The following is a 14,151-nucleotide window of genomic DNA, read 5'->3' as shown; positions in this document are numbered from 1 at the left end:
ATATAACATTTACGGGCGATGACTGTGCTCATGAATATTAATTATATGAGGCAGACTTGTATGGAGTTTTTTTGTGTCTTTTTTATCAAAAATTCTGTGTTTGAGAGTAAAACTAATTATTTTGTAATTAAAAAATAAAAGATCGCAAAAAAACTCCAAAATTGATAACAAAATTATTTGCATTGCGTGCAAATCTTTGAAATTTTTCTTTGTGCACTAAAACTTTTCATCACGAAACCACAAATGTTGCTCTCTTTTCTGCTGTCTTTTTTTGCGGGTCGAAAAGTTTTGCTTGCGAGTTGAAAAGTTTTGCTTGCGAATAAAGCTGTATCTCAGTGGGCGGTCTCTACCAGAGGTGGGTAGTAACGCGCTACATTTACTTCGTTACATTTACTTGAGTAACATTTTGGAAAATATGTACTTTTAAAGTCAAATTAAAAGTGGGTACTTTTACTCTTGAGTATATTTCTAATAGAAAATCTGTACTTTTACTTCGTTACACTGCGTGACGTTCCTTCGTTACTTCATTTTAAAATATGCATTATAAAATGCGTTGTTTATTTCAAGGTTGTCGTCTCTTTTTACGGCCATTCCCGAGTGAGTGATTCTTTTCAGTCGATTCTTTTGAAAGCATTAATTGAACAATGGGCAAAACCGTTTGAATACGTTCACGAATCAGTTCAAATGATTTGTTGAGTTCGCAGCACGATCTGAATCATCTGAAACGGCGGATTAAGTCCTCGTAGCTCGAAATTTAAGAGCACGCTGAACACAAAGAGCGTTGGATGAAGTGGATATGAATCTATACTGTATCTATCCTATCAAAACTGCAAATGTGTCATATTGTTTGCCAGCAATGATGAATGCCCGCCATATGGGCGCACGCGCGCGACCTGTTCGTCAGATACAGCAATATGCGCGCGACCTGTTAGACACAGAGACGTGGGCTGGCAGAAATATACATTTGCAGAACAAAAGAAAACTTGTTGATGTGCGTATGGTTCACTGTTTACTGTATGTTTACAAGTAAGAGCTTTTCACAACACACACGTGTGATACAACATGAGAAAACATGAGTTTGGTCTAAAATCAGTTTGTATTTCATACAAGAGAGAACTAAGTAGGCCTAACTAGCTACTTGAGTAGTTTTGTCATTGCATACTTTTTTACTTTTACTCGAGTAATTTTTAAAATAGTGACTTTTAAGTTTATTTTAGTAACAATTTCTCTAGTTACTTGTACTTTTACTTGAGTAAAGATTTTGGCTACTCTACCCACCTGCTCAGATTTGTTTGTCTATAGTAGGCTACATTAGTTGCTAATTGACCTCCAACCCAAGTGTTGTTTTGTCGGCCTGCATCTTGAATCTACTATATAAATGGTATGTTTCATCATATTAAACTTGACTAAATAATTATTGGCTCTGTATTTCAGAAGCACTCCAGATCACACACACCGTTCCTTTAAAAAAGACAGACAGGATTTCAAGCAGACATGTGACCTGTTAGATAAGCACCCAAAGCTTTAAAACAGTGTGCAGAGCCAGAGTCCGATGGGACGTGGTTGATCAAGAGCTTTTGGGTTATCTGACTGCACAGGTACACGAGACCTCGGCGCTGAGATGTTCTTCCGCATACCTCTCCTGACACCTGGATATATTCGATACTTGCAGGTATGTGGCTTGTACTTTATTTTATCTTAAGTCTTTAAAACTTGTTTCCCTTCTACAACCATAATCAAAGAGAATATCCTTTGAAATAGCAAAAATATTGTAATATTAATTTTCGTAATAAGTTAGATAAAGTGTGTTTTACTTTTTAATGCTTGTTCAATTTAGTCTGTTTATCAGTGAACACTGACCATTGCTCATATGCTGTTGTAGACTCAGGCGGCACGAACTGGACCCCAGAGGGAGGGCCCTTTTGTGCCCCGCTTTGCCATGCTGCTCGGCCTCGTGGGTATTGGAATGTCTGGATACAGCTCTCGCCAGCTGACCCTGTACCACAAGCCCTCCGCGCACCTTCTGCGATGAAGCGAGATGGCAAACATGAGAAAAGGGTTTAAAGGTACACACCCGCCATCTGTATGCTTTTAAGCTGGGCTTCCTTAAACAGACTCTGTATCCGTTCCTACATCTATTTTTATTCCCACCATCCAAAGGTTGTAATTACAGCCACATCATGCTCAAGCTGATCATCTTGGTTTGGTTGCGAGGATGGCCCATTCTTAGCCAGGCTCTTCCAAACTTTTTCTCTGATTTAGTGCCTTAGGAAGACATCAACATACTTTACCATACACCGTTACCACAGTGTTGAAACATTTCATAAGTGCATCAGCACAATGCGTACATAACAGGTTTGTTAGTTCAGACAATACAAGTACTTTAAGTATGTTTTGTAAGTATAACTTCACCTTTATTGATTACTTACAGTATTTTTAGTCAAGAAAGAGGACAATTTCAGAACGTCACCTTCATAAAATCAGTTATACATATAGGACTACATCATTTAAAGACACTTATCATGTAATATTCATTACCATCTTTACTCTTGGTTAGGTTTATGAGGTAATTGTTTTATCTTTCATCAGGAAAAGGAACTATTGTTTTGCACAAGTTAAAAAATAGATTCGCGTTCGTTTACTATCATTACTTATAAGGGAAACTAATCTCTATAATTTACATGGGCCTACATTAGGAGACCATTTCAAAATTGTTTTATGTTTATCTGAATTTACTATTTATAAGTATGTGTTTAGGTAAAATGATCATTTTTGTTTCATTCTGTTTACTAACAATATTTCTCCCAAATTTCAAATAAAACTATTTTTTCTATTTGCATTTATTTGGAGAAAATAAAAACTCAAGAAACAGGTCAAAATAACAGAAAGGATGCTCTGTATTTTTTTAGACCTCAAATACTGCAAAGAAAACAAGTTCATATTCACTTTTAAGCAATACAACAGTAGTATTTCATGTATTTAGGAAAGGTTTAAAAATTATTTAACCAAAGTCTTCGTGTGTCTTGTCAAGCTCTTTCACATTGCTGTTGGATGACTTTGTCACTCCTGAGGTTTGATTTTGTTGAAATTTAACAGACAGTGGACTGGAATGGCCACAATACATCTAGAAATGCTGATTAAATGAATGATCTCTTAATTTTTTTTATTTTTATATATTAAGTTATTCTGTTTGTGTTCTTTAAAAAAATGTTTTGGAATTCCAATGTACAGATAATTCTCATGTACAAAGAAGTGTATTTATTTGTTTAAGTGTTTATTAAGTGTATGTATTTTATTTTTATTCATTTGTGTTTCATATGTACATAATCTGTAATGTTTGCAATTTGCATTATAATTCTATAGCTCTTGAGAGTTGGAGAGTGTTTCCAAAATGGGCTCAAAGCTTTAGCATGCAGGGATGTACAGAACTCTTGGCTGGCGTTTTAAAATCTTGGCTAGACACTTTGGCCTGCCAACCTAAGCGTTACCCAGGAAAAAACGCCAGCGTGCATCACATCCGAATGCCCATGCAAAACACTGACCTGCAGAGTCTCTCTCTTACTGTATTTAGATACCTAAGTGGGACTGTGATATATTTTCAATGGTGATGCTTTGGCATTGCTTTATGTAATGTGATGTCTCACCGACAGCGAATGTGATTGTTTTCTGACGGGATTGATGTGGATGTGACGCTGAGTCATGTAACGGTCCCATGATGTCACAGACCTGCATTAAGAAAGAGGAGCTTACCTTCTTAAAATGGCTTGATCTGCTCCTCTTTCTCATCCAGTTACACTTGGCTGCTAATGTAAGGTCAACCAGCTTTATTTAGAAACATCACCAGCAAACAGATTGGAGTATTACAATAAGAGTATTACCAATTATTTCAGTTTGTGTGTGGATGGTGTTTTCCGGGTTGATCTGTCAAGGTGTCTTAAGAGGGCTCAGCTTGTGAAAATCCAATTTTACAATTATACTTGAGATTCCTTTATGCAAGCACTGTATTGATAAATTGTGAATTGTATTTGATGGCTCTAAAGCGGGTTTTTTTTTTGCATCACTATCATCAGAATCAGAAGGAGCTTTATTACCAAGTATGTTTACACACACAATGAATTTGACTTGGCAACAGGAGCTTAGTGCAGAAGAAAGTGTGCACATGGTGCAATCATAGTGCAAATATATAAGATAGAAAAAAATTGAGAATTAAATAAAAACAATAATGCACTATATACAAAAAGTTAAAAAATATAGACAAAAAACAACATTTTTTTAGATTGAATGAATGACACTAAATGAATCCTTTGAGTGGAGTGTTTTAAGAGTCTGAGCACTTTAATGACTTGTGATGTATTGTTGTATTTTCAAAATATATAAAATACTATGAATAAATATGTCACTGAATGAATGTATCTGAGTAACCCTCCTAAGAGGAAAAAAGTGTGTTAAAAATCTGGTCATAAAGTTACACAGTAGAGGGCATCACTGCACCATAATCTGTAAAAATCTAAATAACATAATTTAATCATTTTAACTGTAGCGGCATACAGAGAATTTTAAATCCAGATAAATAATCACAACCATAGAAAACTATGCGTGTTTTTTGTTTATATGAGACAGAAGTGAGAGTTGTTTTGCGTGTCTGACATTCCAGACAGTCACCTGTGGTCTTTAATATGTGGCAAATAGACTGACCCAGTTTAGGAGCTAAGCTCTATAAATCCTTACCAGAATCAACCTGCCTGAATCACTTCTTATCTAAACATCCATCAACACAACATACAGTCATGCAGCAAATAAATGGACACAGTGTACATTATTGTGTGTGACATTTAGTCGTGCAACTTTCGTAAATATCAATCTGATGATGTTTGCTTTCCCATCATTAAAGGTAATCTGTCTTCCACCATTTCACTGTTTGTGTGTATAAATAAATGAGTGGGTATGCAGGTAAGAAAGAGAGAATAGGGGTAAATATCCTCAAGAGTCAGCATGCAATGATATACAGTTCTATCCCTGTTAGAGGCGTGGCTGGATGGAAGATTGTCACAGGCCCAACAATGAACTGTAGTGTTATTATGCTGATTGTTTATGTACTGTAAGTCAATGGCACCTCCCATGGAAAGAAATCAAATAGGGCTTTAACTTATAAACAGTGTCAGTGAATAGGGCTGTTTAACCTTCAGAAAATGTGTTTGTAGGAGGTCAAACTAACAAAATATTAACATGATAACTGGATTCATCTGTAAATATGACCAAATATTGCTGATATTCAAATATTCTGAACAATCATATGGAGTTGTTTCGGTCAAATGCATCTCAATACATTAAGTAATTGTTACTGTATTTACTCACAGATTATTTGCATGGACATCGTAATCCTCACAACCTCACTTGACGCCAACAAAGATTCTAAGTTTACATACTGTATATTTACTGTAAACATACCTGTAAAGATGCTGGTTGAGGACCCTTTTGATCTGTGGTTTTCTGTTCTCTCACATAACGTCATTTATATTTATGCATTAGGCTTCTTTCCAAAGCAACCTAAAGTGCATTCAATCAATACTTTCTTATGTGTGTTCTGGGGATGCTGCATGACTTTTGTGTCGCTGATTCAATGCTCACAGTTGAGCTACAGGAACAACATAAGCTTTGCTGACTTATCTGTTGTGTGTAAATTGCAATATTCTAGCACAAACTGCTGTGAAATTCAGTGAGAAGGGAAATCCGTAGACCTAGATGACCGCTCAAGCAGAAATAAAGAGCTATTGACATCAATGGAAAAAAAGATTACATCCATGTATAAGTTAATCGACCTGCTTTCCATTAACACTCACTATTACCATTCATAATTTTCAAGTTTACAATCTACTTATTGCAGGTCATGAGATCATAGAAATACCGTGCACGTGGTTAACCCTCTAAGCAGTTAACAAAGAGCATATTCTTTACATATAAAGCATGACAAAATGTAATACAGATGGGCACAGTACTGTATGTACTATGTAGACCACTGATGTCTGATTAGCAAGACAAATGCTGATAAAATGGACTGAAATGGAAAGCGTTACACTGAGATTTAAACACGTGTTTACAAAGAGTGCATTTTTTACATTTAAAGTTTGCAAACATTAATGTATCTAGACTATGCACAAGAGATCAACACATTAATACTAGGGCTGTCAAACGATTAATCGCATCCAGAATAATAGTCTGTGTTTACATAACGTATGTCTGTGTACTGTGGATATTAATTTTGTATTTATAAACACATGCACACAAACATGTATATATTAATAAAATGTTTACCTGTATTTATTTATATGTGCCAATAATTTAAATTATATGTAAATGGTTATTAATGTTAATATTTAGCTATTTCTTAAATAAATGCTGTGTTTTTATTCATACAAAATTAATATGCACAGTACACAGACATACATTATGTAAACCCAAACTTTTATTCTGGAAGGGATTAATCGTGATTAATTGTTTGACAGCCCTAATTTTTACAGTGTCCTCGAAAACGTACTTGAACCCAAAAAATGCATTTCCTGGCAACATTTATTCACAAATGTATTTGCCATTTGCAAATAAATAATGCTAGACTTTCAGAAAAAAAAAATTAATTAATAAAAAAGATTTTTGGTACCTTTTAACATAAACTTAAAGGGACAGTTCACCCAAAAATTAAAATTCTGTTTTCATTTACTAAATAGTTCTTGGCCACCATTGACTACCATATAGGAAAAATATATACATTTCTTTGTTCTGTTGAACACAAAAGAAGGTATTTTGAATAATGAAGGAAATTCATACAGATTTTGAACATCATACGGGTGAGTAAACGATGACAGAATTTTTATTTTTGAGTGAACTGTCCCTTTAAGAAGATCTACTCAACGATGCTATTTTGAGACATCATGAATAAAAGCACAAAATATATATATTTTTACTACATTAAGTACAAAATAGTGTGTGACAATAGAGGACTTTAAGAACATTATGGAAGTGTATTTAAATAAAATATCCTAAGTGGACTTATTACCTGTGATTCTGTTTAAATGATCAACTAATAAAACCTTGAGTTTAAAATAAATGACACGTGGTTTTATATTTAATTGTGACATTCATACATTTCATAGTGGCTTTAATGTACAAATATTTTGGTTGCATGGTAGCTCCACTAAAAGCTGATAAAGCCACATTTCACCATGTTGTCGACAAGACCTCCTGTCCAGGGGGGAGGGTCCGAGGGGGAGATCGATCCGCCCACATTACCATGACAACCAGCTGATCAGCAGCAACCGGATCCGTGATGGGAGGAGCGGCGGTCCAGGTGCTTCAGCCAACAGCGTTCTTCAGACGCATCAGAAGATAGTGAGCCGGGGGCAAGTGTACATGTGGGGTGTCGTGATTCCCCGCGAGAGAAGGGCAGGGCAGAGCGATCACAGTCGCCTTATTGTTCTGATTCGCTAATCCAGCGTTTAACCGGTGCTTTACCGCGATCGCCCCACGAACACTCTTTACTGGCATCTCATGGACTTGGATTTACTTTGTCTTTGAAAAACAGTTGGACTCGTGCGCAATGTTCAAGAAAAGCAAGAGCAAAGTGCTGGTGGATGAAGCGTCAGAGGAGGACGACGTGTCGTGGCATCACGAGCACGCGAGGAAGGTGAGTGGGATGTTGCCTGTGGGCTTAAAACTTGAGAGATCAGATATGTTTGTGTCTGGTTTGGCTTGACTTTTTTTCTGCTTTTACGAGGAAAACTAGACAAAGTCGCAAAGTTTAAGCTTATAAGTATTTGCAAATGGCCTGTTTAACAACCAATGCTCATCTCTTGTTTCCTTACACTTTCTAAATCCTACATGCGAGTGAGAGCTTGATAGAATGAGAATGTAGTTTAATAGGGAGAAAGATGTGTCATCTGGTGGATGATAACTAATAGCTCATAAATCCTAGTGGAAGAAGTCCCAAACACACTATAGCCTATAAAGGAACATTGTCATGGTTTTCAATAATAAAAGCTCGGCATAATGACAATATATGGGAGTTATACATATGAGAGATCACGAGTGTAAAATAAGAACGAGAGTATACAAAGGAGGGCACAGGAAGAATAAACACATGAGATCTTAAAGGGATAGTTCACTCAAAAATAAAAATGACTGAAGTCACTTTCCCCATTGATAGTGTTGAAGGTGAATAAAATATCAGCAAATTTTCATTTTGGTGCTAAAATATGACTTTAGGAGTTGCATAGTGCATGATAGAATGCAATATCATGCATAGTAATTGATTATTTGTCCGATAACTGTATTGGCATAATTCATTGAAACACCTATTGTCAATCACTAAAACATGAGGGTGTGAAAATGAGAGTATATTACAGTAAGGTATAAGAGCATGGAGCAATAAAAAAAACATGAAAATGAGGGTTTGAGAGGAGTAAAGTGACAGAATTTGGATCATTCAAAAAAGAAAGTGGCTATTTGTGGTTTTGTGGCATTTTTATATAAGCTGTTTTAAGTTGCGAGTGTACATTTTGTTTGTCCCACGCAGACTTCACCGTCCAGTGCTTCAGCGAAACAAAATGTATTTATAATTTTCACGATATAAACATTTGGTTAAATAAGCAATATCTGAGTTACATGCAGCATAATGACATCCACCACTGTACTGTACTGTACTGATGTACCGTTCTCCCGTCTGTTTACTCTGTTATAATGCAAGAGTCAGATAAAGTCCTACATCGTAACAGCAGGAGACAGTTCTTTTCCTAACCCCCCCAACTGCGTTCTACGGTGATGTGACCGTGTCACCCAGACGGCCTTGAGTCAGCACAGTCACGTTCTTCCTTACAGAATCCATTTTACAAACATGACAGAGCGTAGCCAAAAGCTCTGATATAGTCAAGCTGCTAGACCAAACTTTAAATCTCTGGAGTCTACTGTGGATGTCTTGTACTGGTTAAAAGACATTTTGCTTTGGTCTATCAAAATCACTTTAAAGAATAACACGGTAACTACTATATTTCATTGCAATGGTATCATATCAAATAAAAAAAAGTGAAATACTATGATACTTACCCTTGGTATTTATTTACATAATACTGCAACGCACAAAGAACGAAAAGGTTTAGTATTCTAACACTTTGATATCACCAGTTACTTTGGTAAATTGTAGTTTTACATCACTAACAGTGGTATGTTTTTTCAAAGCACAGCAAGCACCCTGGTATTATGTTCTTGAAGTATTGATTTATAATGTAGAAAAAAAATCATGCTGGTACCGTTATATGTTTTCCTACAGTAAGTGCACCGCTCTGTCCAGAAGATGTTCCTCATGAAGCTTCCCGTGCGGAGCTGGGGTTGTGGATTGGGTATTAGAGAGTAAAGAATGTTCTGTTCAATCTACAATGAGGATATTTCAGTGAGATCCGCTTCCTTAAACTGTTAGTACGTTCCTTTACGCAGAACTTGGTATGTACAGCAGGAAGCCACCAGCTGAGGACAAAGAACCCTAAACTTGGAGCTCCAAATCCGTTCAGGTCCTGGCCCTCAAATTTGGTGGAGAGTTCAAATTTTCCTCAGATACATGGCTTTTCAGCTTGATGAATGTCCTCAATGTCAGAATGTTTATTTCAGAGGTTTATTTGATGTTGTTTTGTGTGCGTTGATTATTTCATTGATACTGTAGTTAGGTTTCCATTGTTGCTTCTATTGCTTCCATTGTTTCCCTCATCTGTAAGTCACTTTGGATAAAAGTAAAATGTAAATGTTTCCACCTTAAAATCACACGAAGTATAAAGCATTTAAAATATCGCAAGTATTTTTCGCTCATTAAATGAGCACTTGAGAGTATTGTCTGTGTTAGAGAAAAGGTAAATGAGTAAGGATGTAACAAAATCTCACTGTACGGTAATATCTCGGTATAAAGTCCGCGGTACAGTATTTATTGCGATATTTAAAATGCCAAATGATGACTTGGAAACGTGCCATAAGCATCCTCTTTTCTTTATCCTTTAATCATAACTGTTGCTTAGAGGCATGAGTTATAGTATGAGATGGGTCAAATGACCTAAAAACCCTTTTATAAAATAAAGCAATTGCACCAGATGGACCTTGACAAAGGTAACATCATTTACATTTTACATTTAGCAGACGCTTTTATCCAAAGCGACTTACAGAGAGTTCAGGGAGCAATAAAGCGATATGTCATACAGGAGCAATAATACAATAGGTGCTAATACAAAGTTACTAGTTTCAACAAAAGCCAGAACAATACCTGTTGAGAGAAAGAAACGGACCTATAATTTTTTCTAACTTTCTTTAGAAAGACCTATTGTTTCATACAGTCATGTGACCACGATGATATTGAGACAATTTTGCTATTGCGATAACACGACATTGATAATATTGTTACATCCCTATAAATGAGGGTGACAGATACCACTATATTTCTTTACCTCTCTTACAATTTCTGCATTATACTGTATGTGAATGGTATGGTATCTAGGCATGCACTGTAAAACATTTTTAAGTAGGTCAAATTGTCTTGAAGTCATTTCAACTTACTATATTAAGTAAATGTCTTAACATTACTTTAACATCAGATTAAGTACAATTTCAGTTTAATTTTACAAGTTGATCAACTCAACTCAACTACTTGCCAAAATTTAAAATACAAAGGACTTGTAAAGCCAATTCAATTGTACGTGCCCTCAGGTTGTTCCAAACCTTTATACATTTTTTTTGTTCTGCTGAACACAAAGAAAGATATTTGAAAGAATGTCAGTAACCAAACAGATCTCATCCCAAAGCACTGCCATAGTAAGGAAAATAAATACTGTGGGAGTCAATGAGGGATGAGATCTGTTTGGTTAATGACATTCTTCCAAATATCTTCATTTGTGTTTGGCAGAACAAAGAACTTTATACAGGTTTGGAACAATCTGAGGGTGAGTAAATGATGACAGAATTTGTATTTTTGGGTGAACTATTTCTTTCAGCATGTATGACTTTCTTCAGCCGAACACAAAAGAAGATATTTTGAAGAATGTTGGTAACCGAACAAATTCACTTCTATAGTCTCAAAACCAATGCAAGTCAATGGGTCCCACCGTTGTTTGATTACCAACATTCCTCAAAATATATGTTGTGTTCTGCCGAAGAAAGTACGTCATACAGGCTTAAAATGATAAGAGGGTAATAAGTAAATGCTGAATGAATTTTCATCTTTGGGTGAACTATGCCTTTTAACACCTTACGGTAGCAAAACATGCTTTACAGTGTGGAATACTCAGACAAATTACTGCAATTGCGACAAAGAGCAGTAAACAGAAAAGCTTACAGGAATATTGTATCCCACAATGCAATGCACTTGGAGTGCCATCCTGGTACGTACACTGTAAAAAATATTCCGTAAATTTTACGGTAAAAAACCGGCAGCTGTGGTTGCCAGAACTTTACCGTCAAAAGTACGGTTGCAACGTTATTGGTTTTACGGGATTGCACCCACTGTACCGTATATTTTACAGTTAATAATTTTCTTTTTTACGGTTCATAACTGTCTAATTTACTTGTTTATGCTGTTATAAAAACAGTTTATACCTGTCAAATTCCAGGATTTACATTGTATTAATTACGGTTCATAACCATCTTTTTTACAGTTCAGCACTTTCTAATTTAAAGGTTTACATTGTATTAATTACGGTTCATAACCATCTTTTTTACAGTTCAGCACTTTCTAATTTAAAGGTTTACATTGTATTAATTACGGTTCATAACCATCTTTTTTACAGTTCAGCACTGTCTAATTTAAAGGTTTATGTTGTAATAATTACAGTTAAACTCTATAATTATTTGCTAAACATTCAGATTTAACCTTTAAGAAACTATTAAAATTACTGTTAAACTAATTGATAAATATCTTACATTTGCAAACCTAAATCAAATCATCAAAACCCATCAAAATCTATAAAAGACAAAGACATCAGTGAGGTCCCAAGTATCTTTAATAAAGACTGGCAGGCATTTAAGACAAAATATTAGTGCATTTTTCTGTTCTCGTGTTTCAACTGGTATACAGTGGTTTAATTAAAATCGTTCAGTCCAGTCTACATTTAAAGTGATGCTTCACCCAAAAATGAAAATTCTGTCATCATTTACTCACTCTCTTGTCATGTCAAACCTGTACTGTATATATTTCTTTGTTCTGCTAAACACCAAGGAATTTATTTGTAAGAATGTCATTTACCAAACAGATCTCATCCCCCATTGACTCCCATAGTATTTTTTTTCCCTACTATGGCAGTAAATGAGGGATAAGATCTGTTTGGTTACTGACATTCTTATAAATAGCTTCCTTTTTGTTTAACCGAACAAAAAATGTATACAGGTTTGGAAGAACCTGAGAGTGAGGAAATGACAGAATTTTCACTTTGGGGAGAACTATCCCTTTAAAGTGATACTTCATGCTTAAAATCAAAATTTCCCCATGTTTTACTTACCCTCACGGCATCCTAAGTGAATGTGACTTTCTTCTTGAAGAATAATGCAATCAAAGTAATAATACCACGTATTCTTTGACTTCCAAGCGGCAGAATGTGAGTGAATGGGGGGGATTTTTTGAAGCTCCAAAAAGTGCATCCATCGATGAAAGAAGAACGGCTCGACACGGCTCCGTGGTCTTAACAAAGGTCTTCTGAAGCGAATCAATGCGTTTGTTTAAGAGAAATATGCATATTGACAACGCTATTAAGGATAATGTCTAACAGCCGCTGCAGGCGAAAGAGAGGCTTGTTTTTCCGTTAAATGATGGCGACGAAAGCTCCCGCCCAGAAGAGGCGGTGTTTATATTGGCGAAAAATGCTGTTCGTCACAGGAACTTACTTAGGGTGAAGACTCTGCGTCATTTGCCGGAGAAACAAGCCTCTCGCTCGCCTGCAGCGGATGTTGGACATTATCCTTTATAGCGTTGTCAATATGTATATTTCTCTTAAACAAACGCATGGATTCGCTTCAGAAGACCTTTGTTAAGACCACGGAGCCGTGTCGAGCCGCTCTTTGATCAATGGATGCACTTTTTGGAGATTTAAAAAATTGCCCCCCATTCACTCCCATTCTACTGCTTGGAAGTAAAAGGATACGTGGTATTATTACTCTGACTCCATTATTCCTCAAGAAGAAAGTTACATTCACTTAGGATGCCTTGAGGGTAAGTAAAACATGGGGAAAATTTGATTCAAGCCTGAAATAACCCTTTAAGAGATTAAAACTTGGAAACAGTCTGTAGGCCACCTTTACAAAGTCTCTCACCCCGAGTATAAACTTGGAAACAGTCTGCAGACCACCTTTACAAAGTCTCTCGCCATTCATGATCAGAAAGGTCAGCGATTAGGGTGAAGACTGGGAGTAGCTTTTTGTTTTTCTTTTCCACCTCCTTTATTCCCTTTCTCCGGATTGAGGATGAAAAAAACACCTTGAAAAGAAAAAAAAAACATTTATAAGTCTGTAAATGAAGCTACACCGTAATGAATCTCCCCTCCTAAGTCTCTTTACATACCTTTGCAGGAATTCAAGCACTGACGCCAGTTCAGTAGGGTAGTTAATTTTGGAGCAGTAATAACTGCAGAACATTAGGCAAACAGCAGAGATGAAAGAAGTGATGTCATCATTCACAATCTTGCGGTCCACAGCTAGCATGAATCGGACAGCAGCATAGCAGGAGGGTCCTGTAGATACATTTCAATGCAATATACATAAATTTATGAACGTAAGATTATTGTGTATTTACATATACAGTATGGCAAGAATATTATACAAATTGCAGTTTATTTAGTACTGCCCTGAAATAACCATTTCACAAAATAGATTTTAGAAATAATAGAAATAAACCAGTTCTAAAGTTTAGATTTGTGTAAACCGAGTTATTAATCTGTGTTGTGGAATATATGAAAAACATATATTATGTGGAACAGTTTGTTCTGTGCAGAACTAATTAAAAATTGCAATTTGTATGATTTGTATCTTATTTCTTAAATTGATAGTTCACCAAAAATTAAAATTGTCTCAGCATTTACCCTGTATGACTTTCTTCTGCAGAACACAATTTTGAAGAATGTTGTTAACTGGCCCCCATTGACT

The 14,151-nt window shown here is 35.8% G+C and overlaps 1 protein-coding gene across 1 annotated transcript in view; it reads left to right on the top strand.

The window, feature by feature from the left end:
- Window positions 1-7,307: 7,307 nt before the first annotated feature.
- The window catches only part of si:ch211-225h24.2 (uncharacterized protein LOC564539 homolog), a 73,749-nt gene continuing 66,905 nt past the window's right edge, over window positions 7,308-14,151 (top strand). Inside the window, exon 1 of the mRNA XM_057319774.1 lies at window positions 7,308-7,678. Coding sequence (XP_057175757.1) covers window positions 7,592-7,678 — 87 coding nt within the window. The 5' untranslated portion in view covers window positions 7,308-7,591. The remainder of the gene's footprint in view (window positions 7,679-14,151) is intronic.

The sequence above is a fragment of the Triplophysa rosa genome, linkage group LG21, assembly GCF_024868665.1.
Source record: "Triplophysa rosa linkage group LG21, Trosa_1v2, whole genome shotgun sequence".
In the NCBI taxonomy this organism is placed as follows: Eukaryota; Metazoa; Chordata; class Actinopteri; order Cypriniformes; family Nemacheilidae; genus Triplophysa; species Triplophysa rosa.
This window is presented reverse-complemented; position numbering and strand designations above follow the sequence as displayed.